At 34.5% G+C, this 17,605-nt stretch overlaps 1 protein-coding gene and 1 pseudogene across 2 annotated transcripts; one reads left to right on the top strand and one right to left on the bottom strand.

Moving 5' to 3' along the window:
• The first annotated feature begins 2,874 nt into the window (after positions 1-2,874).
• Positions 2,875-5,947, top strand: LOC115956427 (annotated as a pseudogene).
• Positions 5,948-7,876: 1,929 nt separating this feature from the next.
• LOC115955652 (autophagy-related protein 18f-like) lies at positions 7,877-16,112 on the bottom strand. Of its 2 annotated transcripts, none has more exons than XM_031073873.1 (8): positions 15,070-16,112; positions 11,405-11,869; positions 10,894-11,325; positions 10,360-10,596; positions 9,461-10,270; positions 9,184-9,359; positions 8,412-8,777; positions 7,877-8,128 (listed from the first exon to the last, which is right to left on the bottom strand). In XM_031073873.1, the coding sequence occupies exons 1-7, from the start codon at positions 15,343-15,345 to the stop codon at positions 8,414-8,416; spliced, it is 2,760 nt and encodes a 919-aa protein (XP_030929733.1). In that variant the 5' UTR covers positions 15,346-16,112; the 3' UTR covers positions 7,877-8,128; positions 8,412-8,413. The 2 variants fall into 2 exon arrangements, with proteins under 2 accessions (XP_030929733.1, XP_030929734.1); XM_031073874.1 differs by having other exon boundaries at positions 9,193-9,359; positions 15,070-16,110.
• Between the last annotated feature and the right edge of the window lie 1,493 nt (positions 16,113-17,605).

The raw sequence follows: 17,605 nt of genomic DNA, 5'->3' as shown, positions 1-17,605 counted from the left end.
TTTTCCCCAATTTCAATTCAATATGCTTTTGTCTATTAATAATATTCTATGCAATTTATGCAAACAAATTCTCTGTCATCGACCAGTGCAACAAAAATATATATAAATCTTGAGATCCCTCAGGTTGTTGAAATAATTGAAAGTGCATATTTCCAAAATTTATAATAACAAAAAAGTCTAATAAATAGCTTATACTATCTCACAAAATGCCATCAACTTAATATTTTCTTTAAAAAAAATTCAATGATAGGAATGGTCAAAAACATGATCCTATATAAGAAATACCAAAAATACATGCAAAACAATTTTCATAGGAGGATTTATCTTTAAATAATATGAAGACAATAGTAAAGATAAAATGCATTGAATGAGATCCTATGAAACAGGTTCGTTAATAATTTCAAATTATACTCATCATTTATGTAAAATAATAATAATACATCATATTATTTACATTAAAAAAATAATACATATTAATTTCAAAGTTCATTGCAAGATGTGAATTGCTAGGGTATTGCAATAATAAGTAACATTGATACAATAATAGGTTGGTATTACATTTTGTGCATACTTTGTGAAAGGAATGTCAAATTACAAGCAGCATCATTTTGGTATGCAAAATGTAAAACAAAAATAAATCTTTCTATCCCAAAGTTAGAGGAACTCACATTAACTACATACTCTCCAAATATTTATAATATATTTATCTCACTATAACTACTATATATATACAATTGCAAACTACTTCAGATACAAGATTCAAATTGAAGTTTTTAATGCAACTAACAAAACAAAGTTTGTGATATTTGATCGAGATGCCGAGAAAATCTTAAATAAATCTACAAGATCGAGATCTTGCTGAAAAATAAACTAAGGTACAACTTATTTAAATTATTGTAAAAATATTGCTATTGGAGAAGGAATGCCACGTGATTTGAAAAAAAAAATTAGGAAAAAAATGGATTTCTCTACTTCATTTGAATGAATTCAATCTAAAAGATGGTTTTGAAAATTATATAGTTGCTAAGATTTTTGATGCGCTATGGAAGAAAAAAAAAAAAAAAAACACAATTCAACATGCTATATTGATTCTTTTTGCTGCACTATTCCAAAATTAACAAAAAAAAAAAATTATAAAAAACTTTCACATCATTGAAATTTAATATAAATGCAAATACCTACGAAAAATCTTAGCGACAAAGTCCAAACTTTGTAAGATCTAATCAAGAATCTCTCGGTGCCAATTCATTAGTAATTAATACAAATGATGCAACAAAAGGAAAAAATGATGAAAGCTCAAAAATTGAACAAATATGGACGGACTAAATTTCAAATGATGAAGATGGAGAAACTGATGATGACAACAAGCATCACCATACCGCAATAACAAAGCATTGAAGAAGAAAAAATTCGTAATGAAGCTTTATATTACATCACATAATAAAAATCAATAATATAAAATGAATTAATATGCTTTTATCAACTTTTATTATACAATATTACTCCAAGTTGTTTTCATTATTGCTCATTACTTGAACAAAATAATTATAATAGATATATGTGTGCAATTTATAATTGTTACTTTTTATGATGAACTCATTACTATAAAAGTTTTATAATAAATATGCTATAATATATGTATAATATTTTTCAAAAACAAATTTACATAAAACATTATAACATTATCCGTGCATCGCACGGGAAACTTACTAGTTTGGTCTAAATTTAGATGTCTTTCAAGGTGATCGCAAATTTTTGTACAAACTTTTTCACAATTTATTTCCCTCGGCAGAGCCACTCCACTTTTATAAGTATACAGGTATATATGCGTACCAATCAAAATGTCATTTCAAATAGTTAGGGACTGGAAGAAAATTAAATGAAGCAGTTATGGGAATGGGACCCGAATATAGTCCAGCCATAATAAACTAATTTACACACTTTCAAAACCAATTGAAATTATGACTTCAAAATTATGATTTATAACCGCTGCCCACATTATTAGGCGAATTGGTATTTCCTTAAATCTTAATGACTTAAGGTGTTCATTGATCCAAGTTTGAGTAGTTCTAGGGAGAGGACCGAGAGGTGGGGGTTCTGCTGTCAATTGCAAAAAAGAAAAAATTATGATTTATAAGTTAATTTCAGTCTGCCATTCCAATAGTTTTTTATTTATTTATTTTTGTTGGAAATAGGACCTCTCATGGTTTACTTTTACAGTTTTACCACACTGCTAAAGCAAAGCAATAATAGAGCCAGTAAAATAAATATGCTAGCTACTTTCCATAACTTTGAAGGCGCATTCAATGAAATTCTTCCCAACAGTTTTCTTAGATTTGATTCTTATAATTTCATATTACTGGAGAGACCGTGAATTCTTTTAAGCTTCTGGCTTCTCATAACTCATATAGCAAAAAAAAAAAATATGTCATGGAGATGGTGGTTTCTACTGTAGATTCAGCTGTGGCTTAAATTGGAACTATCAGTATAGTTTTCTACCAGCTTAAGCTTGACACACGACCACGACTGCTACAGAGAATGAATGAATTTCTTAAATTTTAAGTTTAGTGTATCTCTTACACGTTTTATCTCGTCTTCTCTTGGGTTTTTTTTTTAAGATTTATTATTAGATCCTTTTGCCTGCTGTTAGGCACTGAAAACAAAACTTATATTCTTGTGCAGCTCTTTGCCTGTGAATTATTTTAAGCTTCCGGCATCTCCCATAGCAAAAATTTCCAGCATGGAACTGTTGACTGAGGTTGCTGCTCCAATAGTGAAAACAACGGTTGAGTCTCGCTGTAGCTGTGTCGGTCGGTTCTATGACCAAGACCACAATCAATCTCCAATCAAATCTTTGCTGCTGCTGAGAGGTAGATGAAATGGCTGACGGTTCGTGGAGAGGAAGTGAATTGTGAAACCAAAGAATCTGAGCAATCCGATATCCGAGCTTCGGTCGGAGCTTGGCTTGAGCGTAGTTTCAATCAGATTCTGGAAAAGAAGCCTTCTGCATGTTTCTTAAATTGCAGTAAGCGGTATAGAGAAAGCAAGGAAGTTGAAGAAAAACGGGAAAAGATAAAAGAATTACGAGAAATTGGAAAGTTCCCAGACGGTCTGTTTTATCCTACTGGTCGCAGATTAGTGGAGCATGTTACTGGAACTTTAATTCAGGGTCAACAACAGCATCTAAAATGTTGGCTGAGACGAAGAAGGTATTGTATGATGATAGATTTCGGAGGATTGGTATTTGGGGACTGGGAGGAGTAGGCAAGACTACTCTGGTGCTGAACTTGAACAATGAGCTCGAGAATATTGCTTCTACGCAACCTTTTGGCATCATCATTTGGGCTACCGTTTCCAAGAATTCGGCAATAAAAGATGTCCAGATGCAGATAGCTAAAAGATTGAATTTGGAGGTGAAAATGGAAGAAAAGTGTTGATATACTGAAATCCCGACTTTCTCAAAGGCTTGAGGAGGAGAAAAAGTTTCTACTCATTCTAGACGATGTTTGGGATAAAATTAATTTGGCCATTCTGGGTGTCCCAGATCCTGAAGTTCATAAAGGTTATAAGATCATATTGACATCTCGACGTAAGCAAGTCTGTAGGAGTATGATCACCGATGTTGAAATTAAAATGGAGCTTTTGAATGATGAAGAAGCATGGCAATTGTTTAGTCAAAAGGCAGGGGATGTGGCACATGAGAAAGAAATTAGACCATTTGCAGAAGCAATAGCTAGAGAAGGTCGCGGATTGCCGCTGGCCATCACTATCATGGGAGCTTCCATGAGAGGAAAGACAAAGGTTGAGCTGTGGGATAATGCCTTGAAAGAGTTGCAAAGGTCAATGCCTTCCGGAGATGACATTGAGGCTGAGGTCTATCATCGTTTGAAGTGGAGTTACGACTCATTGAAAGGTAACAACGTAAAATTCTGTTTCCTATATTGCTCTTTGTTTCCTGAGGACTTCTCGATTGAAATAAGTGAACTAATAAATTACTGGAAGGCAGAAGGCTTGATAGATGAAGAACAAAATTATGTGGATTCAGTCAATAGAGGAGTAACTTTAATTGAAATCTGAAGGACTCTTGTTTATTGGAAGATGGTGTTCGCGAAGGTACTGTGAAAATGCATGATGTTGTTCGTGATGTTGCTATATGGATTGCATCGTCATCTGAAGATGGATGTAAATCCCTTGTTCGTTCAGGGATAGGCTTGAGTGAGATTTCAGTTAGAGAGTTATCAAATTCAGACAATCTCAAAAGAGTTTTTTTTATGAACAATGAAATAACAAGGCTACCTGATTGCATGATACAATGTTCAGAGGTCTCGACTTTGCTACTCCAAGGAAATCGTGCCCTTGACACAGTTCCTGAGAAATTCTTGCTAGGTTTTAAAGCACTCAGGGTATTGAATCTCAGTAGAACCCACATCCAGTCATTGCCTCATTCTCTGCTACAACTTAGTGACCTTCGTGCTCTTCTTTTAGGCAGTTGCGGGAGTCTTGAAGAACTACCTCCACTAGAAAGTCTTCGTAAACTTCAAAAGCTTGATCTTAGTTACACTCGTATCACAAAATTGCCAACAGATATGGAAAAACCTGAGCGAGCTAAGGCAATTAGACATATCCAACATGTATGAGCTAAAAACCATTGGAACCAAAATTATATCCAGATTGTCTTGTTTAGAGGTTCTAAATATGACACGGTGTGGCTTTCATTTACGTTTGAAGGGAGAGGAAGGCGGACAGGCAACTTTTGAAGAGCTCAGATCCCTTGAACGATTACGTGACTTATCCATCACATTGAATAGGATCCCATGTGACAAATCTGAAGATCTTTCTTGGATAAATAGATTAAGAAGATTTCATTTTCACATTATCCAAGCAAACGGCACCCTAAGAACACATGACAAAAGGAGCAACATCCAAGGTCTTGATCTCTCACGAGAATCCATTGGGTGGTACTGGGGTAATTCAAGTTCTCTGCATTTGGATCTTTGTCAAGGACTAACTGAAATGCTTGAAGACTTCATTAAAAGTGACACCAGCTTTGCTAATTTAAAGTCACTTACTATTAGTAATTGTCTTACTAGTTTAGGGCGAGGAGGAGGCTGTGTTGCTCGCTCTGACCTACTACCAAACCTGGAGGAACTTCGTCTCTGGAATGTGGGCAACCTAAAAAGCATTTCAGAGTTAGCCAGTCATCTTAGGCTAAAATTTCGTGGCCTAAAATCAATTGAAGTGAAAAATTGTAATCAGATGAAATATCTTCTCTCCTGTGGTGACTTCAATCGGACCCTGCCAAACTTAGAAGTTATCAACGTAAGGCGCTGTGGGATCTTGGATGAGCTCTTTAATTATGAATCAAGGCAGAATATGGCTCCAGATCCTATTGTTCCAAACCTACAAAAAGTGACATTGATGCGCCTTCCCAAATTAATAACTCTTTGTAGACACAAAGAGATATGGTCGTGTCTAGAACAGGTTGAAGTGGTGAGGTGCAATGAACTCAGAAGGCTGCCTTTTACTAACCAAAATGCAGCGACCATAAAAGAAATAAGAGGAGATTCACAATGGTGGAATGCTTTGGAGTGGGATGATGACCAAACCAAATCAAGTCTGCTGCCGTCTTTCCATCCAAGCTAGTTGGAATTAGTGAAGAGATTTTAGTGGCTTTGGTCTAAATAAGGCCTTTGACACTAAGCGGCCATTGTGATTGTGCCTGAAAATCGAACGAGGACTCAGTGAGTGAATTAAGAGTTTGTTCATTATCTTAAGTGTTATAACACCATAAGCTCCAGAGTTTGTTCATTATTTAGACTGAGAAAAGCAATGCGTGTGTTTGGATTTTTTTTGTTTTTCTTTTTGGTTGGTGCTGGATGCATGTATTGGGAATTCAGAATTATTGAGTTTCATGTCTGTGAATTAAGTTTGAAATAGTTGAGTTAGGCATAATGGGTTATAAAATTCAATGAGAGTTTAAAATTTGTAATCATTAATCAGTATCTTACATATGGAATCCTGTTGGTGTGCCCATGAAGTTAGCTCAACAGTATTGAAATCACGTTGTATGTTTTAATTTCTTGTTTATATGGATATGCTTATACTAATCAAAAATTGAAATTTTGGTAGTAGAGTTTCCGTCATATCAAATTTTAGGTAGCTGACTCCAAAAAATTGGGACTAAAGTTTGTTGTTGTTGTTGTTGTTGTTAATGTTGTTGTAGTAGAATTACATTATATCAAATTTTCAGAACTACGGTACGCTTAAAAATAAATAAGTTGCAAGTTTCCTTCTAGACAACCCTCCCCAACCAGATGTTGACTACCACTTTTTACTAATTTTTCCTTTTCATGATTTCTTCTTCTTTAAAGAAGATCCTATAAAAACATTTATCTTCTTGTGCAAGTAATATATATCAGATCCTCTCTTTGACTTCAAGCTTAAAAATTTTCGGATAGGCAATTATGAATAATCTTCCTAAATATTTCATTGTAGTATTTTTTCCTGGTATTTATTTGGGTGCAAATAATATACTTTTGAAGTATTATATTCACCTTTTTTTTTTTTAAGAGAGAATAGCAAATTCATATAATAAAAGATGCTAATAATAAGAATATTCAAAATAAAAAGTATAATTGTAAACACCAAATTATCTATAAGCTATATTGTATAATAGAATAACATTATGTCATTATATACTATATTTATAATAAAATGGGATCGCATCTAACATTCCAAGAAAAAAAATAACTTTATTTATTTTTAGTTTATACTCACCTGAAAAGGAAAAAAAAAAAAAAAAATCATATTCCACCACCGTATTCATATCCATATGCTAATATAGTATTTGAGATGTTGCTCAAAATGAGCATAGTAATAATAAATGTTACATTTTAGTTTTCAAATAATATACATATATATATATGTATATATATTCAAGTAGTATATATAGACTAGAGTGTGAGAACTGAGAACACCAATAAGTATATTGAGAATTCAAAATTATTGAGTGTCATCATTTGTCAGTTAAGATTGAAAGAGTTTTGAGCTAGGCTTTTAGTAAGAGTTTAAATTTTGTAATCTACAACTTTTGAAATGGAATTTTGTTGGTGTAATCTATGTCTTTCATAATAGAATTTGAGATTATTGAGTGTGATGTTAGTTGAATTTTGTTTTGATTTAATTTCTTGTTTATATGGATATGCTAATACTAATCAAATATTAAAATTCTGGTAGTAGAATTTCCTTTATATCAAAGACTCCGATAGGCAAATTTTGAAAGTTTTCGTTTTGTATCTTTTCTGGTATTTATAATATATGGTTGCAATGTCATGCTTTTGAAGCATTATATTCAGTTTCCTGTCAATGTAAATGTGTAACCTATAATTCTAGATCTAGGCATCTTTAGATCCTATGCCTAACTTACTGTTCTAGCCATCCTATTCATTTGTAATTTTGTACCCTGCAATATCGTCCTTATCTCATTACCTTGTTGTTTAACATGTAAATGACAAGTCTCATTGCATCTCATACTTCAGAAAATACAAGCAATTTTCGTTGAATATTTAGCACTGTTGCTTGGGTGCAAACAGATACGACCTTCGAACATATTTTTCACATCATCTTTGACAACTTTTAGAAAATATTACCTGAACGCACAGAAGCATCAAACCTTTTCCCCCATAACACATTGAAGGATGTTGGAGGAGCAAAACAAACCACATTTCAGTCGATAAGTGAGAAGATGGACTGGTTAAAGAATATAGAAAATCCATCACAGAACAACAGAACAAGAAGAAAACCAATTAAACAGACACAAAGAAATTACGAACCCACACATTGCTCTAGTATTTCATCTTTGATGAAATGCCAAAAGAGTGGTAGCACAATAAAATTAAATTAATAGAATAAAGAAACAGTGACAAAGAGTGTTATTACATGATGCTATTATGTACATATTACATTTGATTATTGAGAAAATATACCGGCCGTTATTTACAAAGTTGAGTAGATGAGATCACAACAACATAGTATCCACAATTCCGCATCACACTATTCTCTAAATTTCCACCCATCATATTAACACTGTTAATAAACCCCCACTGGAGAAGAAAGAATATCTGCACACCTGAGAGAAAAGGGACAGTGTAACTCAAAACTGCCAGCAACAAATAGGGAAATTAATTCAAATGTGACTAAAGAGAAATCACAATGAGGCAGAATGAATTTCACTATTTGTACAAAAACCACCTCAAAGGCTTGGTACTTAGGTTGTACAAGCAAATGAAAGTTTGTGAAGTAATCATCATATACTATTGCCTTTTCTCCAAATAATATATAATATTGCCAGTCAATGCTCTCAGTAACTTCATTTTTCATATCCAACCATGTAATCCAAAAAAGGAACATACCTTTAATCAAACTCACCACCTTCATCTTCAAAATGATTCTCCATTTTCAGGCCTTCTTTGTTACTATTTACAAACTTGAGTTGAGCCTCCATTCTTAAGCTCTCTCTATTATTTACAGTCTCAAGCCGAGTCTTCATTTTTGGGTTGTCACTATTATTTACAAAGCCCTTGGTTCCTACTGGCATCCGAGGACCATTACATTCAGTTTCTTCACTGGCATTGTGAAATTCTGCCACTGCAGCCGCACTGTCAGTCATAGAGTCAAGCGAGCCAGAGCTGCCCCTGCATGAAAGCCTGTCGTTTTCAGACACCCCAGACCTCTGATGCTGAAGTCGCCCATTGGTATTGCAATCTAAAACAGGGTTCCTGTATGGCACAAGAAATGGTAACCAAAAATTTCAGTACAACCCTCATTATTGTGCAGAAAAAGATAACTTACAAAGTCATCAAAAGCAAAAGAAATTGCTGTCCACATTTAAGCAAATCATATGATTTTTATTCTATTGGTAAGTTGCACACCTACTCGGAGGATCTTGAACCCCTCTATAACATTCTTATGAGTAGGAGGTGCTATATAAGCTAGAGCTCATTGGAACATTAAACAAAACATATAATTACCATATGGCAGCTTTATCTAAGATAAAGTCCTTTTAGTATGATAATGTAAAGAATCAGGTGCCCATGCATCTAAAACATAATGGGAAAGCAATGTTATATATAAGCAACAGCCACAATCCAGAATATATGTAAAATAAATAGACAGCATAAAAACCTAGTGAACCTTGTTTGTTGGATTTTGGGGGTTTGAAGATAGTCAAAAACTGGAACCAAGTCTTTTGACCTTGCTTCAATCATGCGAGTTGGGATCCTTTCAATTTCAATTTCTCCCCTGGAAGCATTTTCTTCATTCATTTCGGTGCCTTCCACCAACATTGATTGAAAGTATATCTGACAAGAAAATTTATAAGAACAAGGGAGATGTCAGACATCAAACAAATGCATGCATGATTGAACAAGCACAACATTTCATTCCAGCAGAACACAAATACCTCATGTTTTGCCCACAACGGGATCCGAGGCTGATGCATCTGCAGTTCAGCTTCTGATATATAGAAATGATGTTTCTCCTCAGGACTGATTTTTGCTTTCATGAATACACCCCCAGCTTCAGGATAGATGCTATTTCCTTTCTTCAATCCTTCAGGATATATTTTATTGCTGTCTGAATTCCCATTCTCACCATATATATCAATATTATCTTCTCTCTCTCTTCGGTTTTGTTTCTGACATATATTCCACTTCTGGATAGCCTCAACAACCAATCTTGCATCACATTCTGGTGCTGACTCATGACCAGTGCTTAATCCAGACACAACAGGTGTTGGGTCTAGACAAGTTGATGTTCGCAATGCATATTGTACCATACAACCAGAAGGAGAAAAAACCAAAAGGTGGTACTTTGCCTTCGAAGAGCTGCAATCCACAAATAAAGCATTGCTTCTGCAATTGTGGAAAGATGAAGCAATAGCCCCAGAAAGAGAGCTCATCCTTCCTGTTGCAGCTGCTGCAGCACCACTTACAGTGCCTTTCCATCCATTAGTTCCATTCCTTATTCTGCTAACAACCGAAAGTGTAACTGGAGGACCGGCTGCACAAAGGCTCTGTTGACTAGGTGGCCATCGAACTGCTGGCTTAGTCATAACACCCAAACTGCTATTTTTTAGGGTAAAACTAGCATCAGCCGACTGGAAGTTTACTGATCCTCCAAGAGGATTAATAGCAAACAAGTGGTTTGTCCCCCTTGATGAGCTAATCATAATCCAGTTGCTGTCATCACTGAAGCTAATATCCTGTATGACCTAACAAGCCCCCAAAAAAAAGGATAAGCATGAGACAATAACAATGCCATATCCAAGAAGCAATCATGAAACATTTATCCAACACTTACTGCATTTGTAAAACCACGTTGTAGTCTGTAAAGATGTACATAAGATGCACCAGCATCAGATGCAGAGGAGTTTACTGGCTGTCCAGGAATTATTTTGAAAACATTTATGTTGTGGCCCTGGACCGAAGCGGTAACTAAAAGGGTGCCACTAGGGTCAAAGCATAATGCTGAAATAGGACTCTTGTGTGCCCTGAACTGGGCAATAACAACTTTGCTTACAATATCTCTGACAATGACCTGATAAACAAAAGAAAACAATAAGAAAAAGGACCATTCAAGTGTCAGTTCATAAATAACTTCACTAGTAAATACCACAACAGCATGATATTCCACAGACTAAGTTGCCACATGTTCATTTATTGGAAATTATGCAATATAATTCATTCACCTAGGAAAAGAAACAAAGCAAAGTAGAAGTGTATGACCTCTAGTCAAACTTGCAAAAATAGAGCATGAAGAGAAAAAGGAGAAGGCTTATATCTATCAGACTGCGTGTGTGGTTTCAGTAAAAACAAACTTGAGAAAAGCATGTACCATTCCAATGTTTTCTGCATCTGTTAAATGGCCATTAACAGTTCCATTGCCTTTCCAGCCAGGACTCCCCGATTGCACAGAAGTATTACTCTCAGGTAGAAGCTCAGAGCAGTATCTGGAGATCTTCTTATAGCCCATGTCTCCCAGGGTTACAATCCCAGCAGCAAGCTGCTTGCTTGATTCTTTAGCATAGTGAGCCACCAGGCTCCCATTTGAAGGAAAACCAGGAAAGCCTGCAGAAGGCATTAGGTGTTGTGGACTGACACGCCCCGAGTTTGAGACTACAACTGGACTTCCACTATAAGCAAGCCATCGGGGACCCACCGCAAGAGGTCCATACCCTATGCCTCCAGCACCAGGAGGCCCCATAACTATAGGGTTTGTAAGAATTGTGTATTCCCTCTCTAAGGTTGTGGCATCAAAGCAGTGTATCTGCAATTCACAACACTTTTTAGCACTTTGATTAGGCAAAAGATATGGATGCTCAGAAAATATACATAAGAAAATATACCTGAGCTGCTTGAGAAATAGCAACAACTCGGGAACTGCACCTTACAGAATAAACAACTGATCTAAACTTTAGGACATGAACATAAGATTGAGATCTCAAGGAATAAAACTGAACAGCAGTAGGCAAAATACTTCCATTCACTGAATCATTGTAGTTTGGGATGCTCCCATTGCAAGGAGTGGCTAACCCGTTCTGAATGTTACTACCTACAGAATGGGACCCATCAGCACAAACTACTAGCAGTGGGCGGCTGTCTGCAAACTTGTCTTGCAATCTCTTTGATGCTATTGGCTTTGGTAGCATTTGCATGAATGAAACAGGACCATCATGTCTGGAAACTAGGTCACGGACATTATTTGCATCCTCAACATCCCACACCTGGAAACCAGACCGGTAGCCCAGCAGGAGAACTTGCCGAATGGCACCTCCCTCACCCTCTAACTTGTCAAATCCAGCCCAATTCACCTTTATAATGTGCAAGAAAAACATGAAATCAGTTATCTCTTCTTGTGTCTCTCACTTTGAAAAAGACACACACACACACAAAAAGACAACAAACTAGAATGTAAAGAAGCATGACCAACCCACATCAATGCTTTTTGAAATTTATAAAAACAAAAAACACAACTCATAAAATTAATTAATCTTAATTACAGATTAAAAACGCCTCCAATACACACGCATTGCAAGTCCACATTCAAGTTCGCATAATCATGTATTGTAGGTGCAAATGCCTTGCAAGTATACGTCCATTTTCATGAGAATTTGAAATCATTTTTTCCGGTTCTGTATAATCATTTCTACATCAACAGAAAGCTTTCTGTTAATCTCTCCCCCTGATTTATGATAACATGATATATACTTGGTAGCCATAGGATCTTCTATTAGCTATATTGTAAAAATTACACCATGCTACATAGGAAAAAAAACAAAAAAGTTTGTACCCAATGCACAAAACTTCCACTTTTGCAGGGTCTAGGAGAGGTCATGGTACGCAACCTTACATCCAATTTACTGGACAGGCCTATTCCCGTACTCAAACCCGTGACCAGTCACTTTTGGTGGAAGACACTTGCCATCGCTCAACCTCAATAAATACTTTACAGAAACTCCAATGCATAATGACCACGGACACGGACATGACATGATACAAGACATGGCAACATGTCAATTCTAGAAAAATTAGGACAAGACACGTTGGTTGCTGGGTACCACAATTAATTAATACATTTTTAGGTATATTTTTTATATTTGTAGGAATATTTATATTTTTTGTTTATTTACAAGTTTTCAAAATAAATAACTATCAAAATCTTTAAAAACGTATTGGAAATTAAAAGAATTATTTTTCAATATTTTTTTTTTCTCCCATCATAACTAGGACACACTGATGCAGAAGTGTCCTCGGCATGTCCGACAAGAACACGTGTTGGACACGGACACACCAGGGGTTTTGTTTGTGCTCCTTAGGGGAAGAAAGCGGATCATTTGCTATTCAGTTGTAATTTTTTTTATGCAATGTGGAGCTGCGTGTTTGGAATTTTTGGGGTTCATTTAGGTGATGCCGCATACAGCAGGGGACCTACTGGTTGGTTGGCAAAACTGGTTTGGAAAACGTTCTTTTGCTGTGTGGAATATAGCTCCATTACCTATGGTGTGGATTTTGTGGAGAGAGCACAACCACCACACTTTTGAGGTGTGGACGTATTGGAGCCTCAGCTAAAGATTTCTTTTTTTTGATAGGTAATAAGAGTTTTATTGATAAGAAAAGTACAGTAAAATGTGTTTACAATAGCAAACACACTGCACTCAAATCGAGTATTAGTTAAATATTTCCTTTGTTAGACAACTTAGTTCATAGTCAAATGTTTGGGGTCTTAGTGATACTAGCACTATTCTTATCAAAAAAGTGATACTAGCACTATTACAGAGTTCACTGCTTTCATTTATTTGTAATATTTGATATATTTTTATAAGTTTTTTAGGCTACCTTATGTAAATTTTTATGCATTAGGTAGTTCTTTTGTAATAAAAATCCTTATGCAATAAAAAAAAAAAAGCTTATTTAAGGTTTAAGTCAGGGCAGTCCACACTTATTAGAAACCATATTTCCCAAATTCATGTCATGTTCAATGTTACTGTACAGAAATAAAAATAAATTAGGCTAGATTTTTTTTCCACTAAATCAGTACTGCATAATAAGCAACAAATGTAAAATCTAGTTATTAATTAAATTCCCTAATTTCTATGCCTACAAACTATCACAGCACTGAAAACTAAAAATGTAGGACAACACATTGAAATTAAAATTAACTCAATTAATAATCTATTAGATACTTCACCATAGTTTTATCTAGCAAGAAAATGATTTGTTTCCTTGCTATTAAACTAACCTTCATAATAGCACAACAAAAGGTTCAAAGACAATCACATACACTAATATCGACCAATGCTACCTATAATAGGAAATATATATATATATGTACAGTGACGACCTTAACCAATTAACAAACTAGGGTTAACGTTGGTTATCATCATTGCCACCACTCAAATAGTTTCCAACTGTGCCAACTACCAAGAGAGAAATGGCTATCATCATTGTTACTCTTATGTAGAAACAAGTTGTCAAGTCAACCAACAAAAGCTAAATTCATTCAACTCTATGTAATCAATCAAATTCCTCAAAAAGTGCTCAACAAGTACTTAGCTGATGTAAAATAAAAATCCATTGGATGAGAAAAATCAGCATGACCTCACACGCACCCGACAAAAATCCTAAATTACACAGCCGATAACCCCAAATGTGTCCTGAATGATCAAGTCAAAAACACACGTATTGATCACAAAACCACACAGCTAACAATTCCGATACAACCAATCCTTAAAGAAGAGCATTAAGTCACCATAGCAGGTCATCTATGACTCTGAACTACCAATAAACCCCAAAAACTCCAACTTTTAGGTTGTCAAAACACATGGAAAGGCCTCCCACACACTCCAACATAGTAGATCACCCAGTACACCCCACAAGGAAGATCAAAATTTTCCACAATAATTGGGTTGACAAAGGATCATTTTTGCAATGTAAGAAACAAAGATTCACACAAAACAACAGCACAACAACTATCAACGCTCTGACCATTTGCAACTGCAACTTTCCCCATCCAATAGACTAACTTAAACTGGCCCAATTAAATACAGAAATCACCTCTGTACAAAACTCACTCATAACAAAACTTTACTTCTCACAATAGAAAAACATTGCCTTCCCATGTTCAAAGTTTTGCATTAAAGATATTCAAAGTTAGGAATATCCATAAACTGAAACAGTAAGCAACTAAAGATTCTTGACCACAATTCTACATTCTATCAACCTATTAAACTAAACCAGCATCCATTCAATGGCATTTCCCCGATTAGAAAGTAAAGTAGCTCTCTCTCCACAAGAACAAATATGCAATCAAATCGCCCCAAACAAACATTGTAACAAAAATTCACATGCATGATACACCATAAATGAAATACCATATTATAATACGAGTTCCACTCCATTAAAATTACAAAATTTACATAACAAATACCAACTAGGCAAAGCTAAAAACTTCCCAAATTTCTTAAATTGGCAATACTGATAAGAAAATAAACAAACCAATTACACCTCATACCTGATCATGGTTGATATCATCATCCCTATCCACAATTGAAGAAGCCACCGATGCCGCTGACCGCGCCACAGTGGATGCCCCGGATGAAACGATCCTCAGGTAGCTAGATATGGCACGAAAGGAGCTGGGAAGAAAGCCACTAGGCCGGCCGGGCCTAGGCACACCACCCTGCTGTTGTTTCTGACCATCATTCCTCATCCCAAGAACCAAAGAGAGCAAAATAGACAATACCCAGAACACCAAAATCGTTGATTCTTCAATATCACCCTTAATCATAACAACAGGCTGTTTCTGTTTTTGTTTTTCTCGACTAAACCGAAAACCCAAGAAACAAAGAAACAGCCCCAACTCATTTAGCTTAGGCCACAAGTGTTTCCATCTCTTCCTGCTTTAATTTTTTGCCTCAAACAAAAGCATTCAATTTCAATTTCAGAAACAACCAAATCCACAGAAAAACCGACACCCAGAAAATTTAAAAAAACAAAAAAACAAACAAACAAAAAACCTCTTTTACTTCTGGTGCCTTTTTTGCACCTCCAAATTCTATATCATTAACCCAACAAATTAATAAAATTAATAAAATTAAAAAGTTGCTTTGAGAAAACAAGGTTTCAATGATAAATCTTCAATACCCACACCCCAAAAACCAAAGCAGACTCAAAAAAATTACAGCTTTATGGGTTTTTTTTGGTTCCTTTTCCTAGCGATAATAACAATAAAATAATCAAAAAATTTGTACAAAAACCAAAACAAACAAAAAAAAACAAAAAAATATATATATTTGAATTGAGAAAAGTTGATGAAATCAAAATATAGTACAGGATTGGAGGAGAGATTTGAAGGGTTTTGGAAACGAAAACAGCAGAGAAATCGCCCGAAAACAGGGCGAGATCGGAAGAGAGAGAAAGTTATTTTAGAGAGAGAAAGAGAGGGATTTGGATAATGGAAGACAGAAAAAATAGAAATCCATAGACTATAGAATTGCTATTTTTCTTTTTTTGTGTTTTGGTTTTGGAAAATTAAAAAGTCTCTCGGATTACGTCTCTGTCTCTATAAATAATAAATATATAAGGTTTTTTTTTTTTTTCGGCTTTAAGGAATTTTGGTTGGTTTGGTTCTCTATTTGTAGTTGTAATAGGACCTAGAAAAAACCAACCTTCTATTAAATAAAAAAACCTCCCACACACGTCTTGTCTCTTATCAAAGGTTGTCAACCGGTTTTCACTTGAAATATCAAATGGACTCATCTCATCTCCCCCTAGCTAACTCCCACATCCAAATACCATAATGAGCCCAAAATTAACAAAAACCAAAGTCAAAAAAGTAAAGTAAAAAGACACATTTTGTACCATCAAGTTCATTTTGTTAAGCCATGGGTCTTGTCTTAAATTGACACATTCTTAAAGTACATTTGATACACTGAATGAAGATTATGATAAGAATTGTAATTTTTATTACTAAGAATAAAATGTGTTGTAATGTAATAACTTTTTTTTTGAGAAAATGTAATGTAATGTAATAACTAAACATATTCATTAGTTTAGTTGTGAGTTATAACATTAGAATGAAACTTAATATTTATTTTAGGAAATATCTTCCTCATACAATTATATCTCCTTAAAAATTATTATTTTTAAATTTAAGAGAGATATATGTTATTTTTTATGATGGGTCCGGTTTAACAAATCTATTTTTAGAAAAATTTTATCGAAAATTGAAAAAACTGTCAATACTTTTTTAATTCCCGATAAAGTTTTTTCCAAAAATGGTATATTTAGCAACATCCCCCTTAACTATTAAAAATGAATAAATCCCCCTTAAATTGTGCTTGGTTTCAATTTATTTTTTCTAGCATATTCTTAGAGTTAGTATAATCATTATTAAGTTGAAGTTAAATAAATAAAAATAATCAATGAAGAGTAATTAATATATGAAGTTAAAATGTTACTCTAAATAAAAAATATTCCAAAAAATCATTTGAATATTTAGAAGGAAAATGAACAATAAATAACTTAAAAGTATTAACAATATACGAGATTGAAAAAAATTCTATGTATGAATTGATTTTTCAATGACATTTTATGAATTTTTTATTTTGAATTAACTTTAAAATGTCAATATTTTTTTTTCTATCTTAGATTTCATTTCTAACTAAAAAAAAAATACTTAATTGATTGTAAATAGCCTTAAAAAGTATATAGCATTGTTATGGGTGTTATCCGAGCTGCTCAAATTGTACTACTACACCCAAACCAACCAAAATCGCCTGCAAGATGAAGTAATTGCACCAAACTACAAGTGGCAGTGAACTACACCGCATGGTGTAGTGCAGTGTGCAATTTTATGGTAACAAAACCACACAAAACCGCATGCCCAACACTCACATATTTTATATATATATATATATATATAAAATTTAATATTATATGAAATAAGTGGTCAGACAACCTAGACAGACTAAACATTAGTGCACTCCAGTTTCACATTAAAAACAACTTCATTTTAGAATCAAATGTTCAAATTTTCATTTACTTTT

This window comes from Quercus lobata, chromosome 8, assembly GCF_001633185.2.
Source record: "Quercus lobata isolate SW786 chromosome 8, ValleyOak3.0 Primary Assembly, whole genome shotgun sequence".
NCBI classification, from domain to species: domain Eukaryota; kingdom Viridiplantae; phylum Streptophyta; class Magnoliopsida; order Fagales; family Fagaceae; genus Quercus; species Quercus lobata.
The sequence above is the reverse complement of the archived record's forward strand: the minus strand, read 5'-3'. Positions and strand labels throughout refer to the sequence as shown.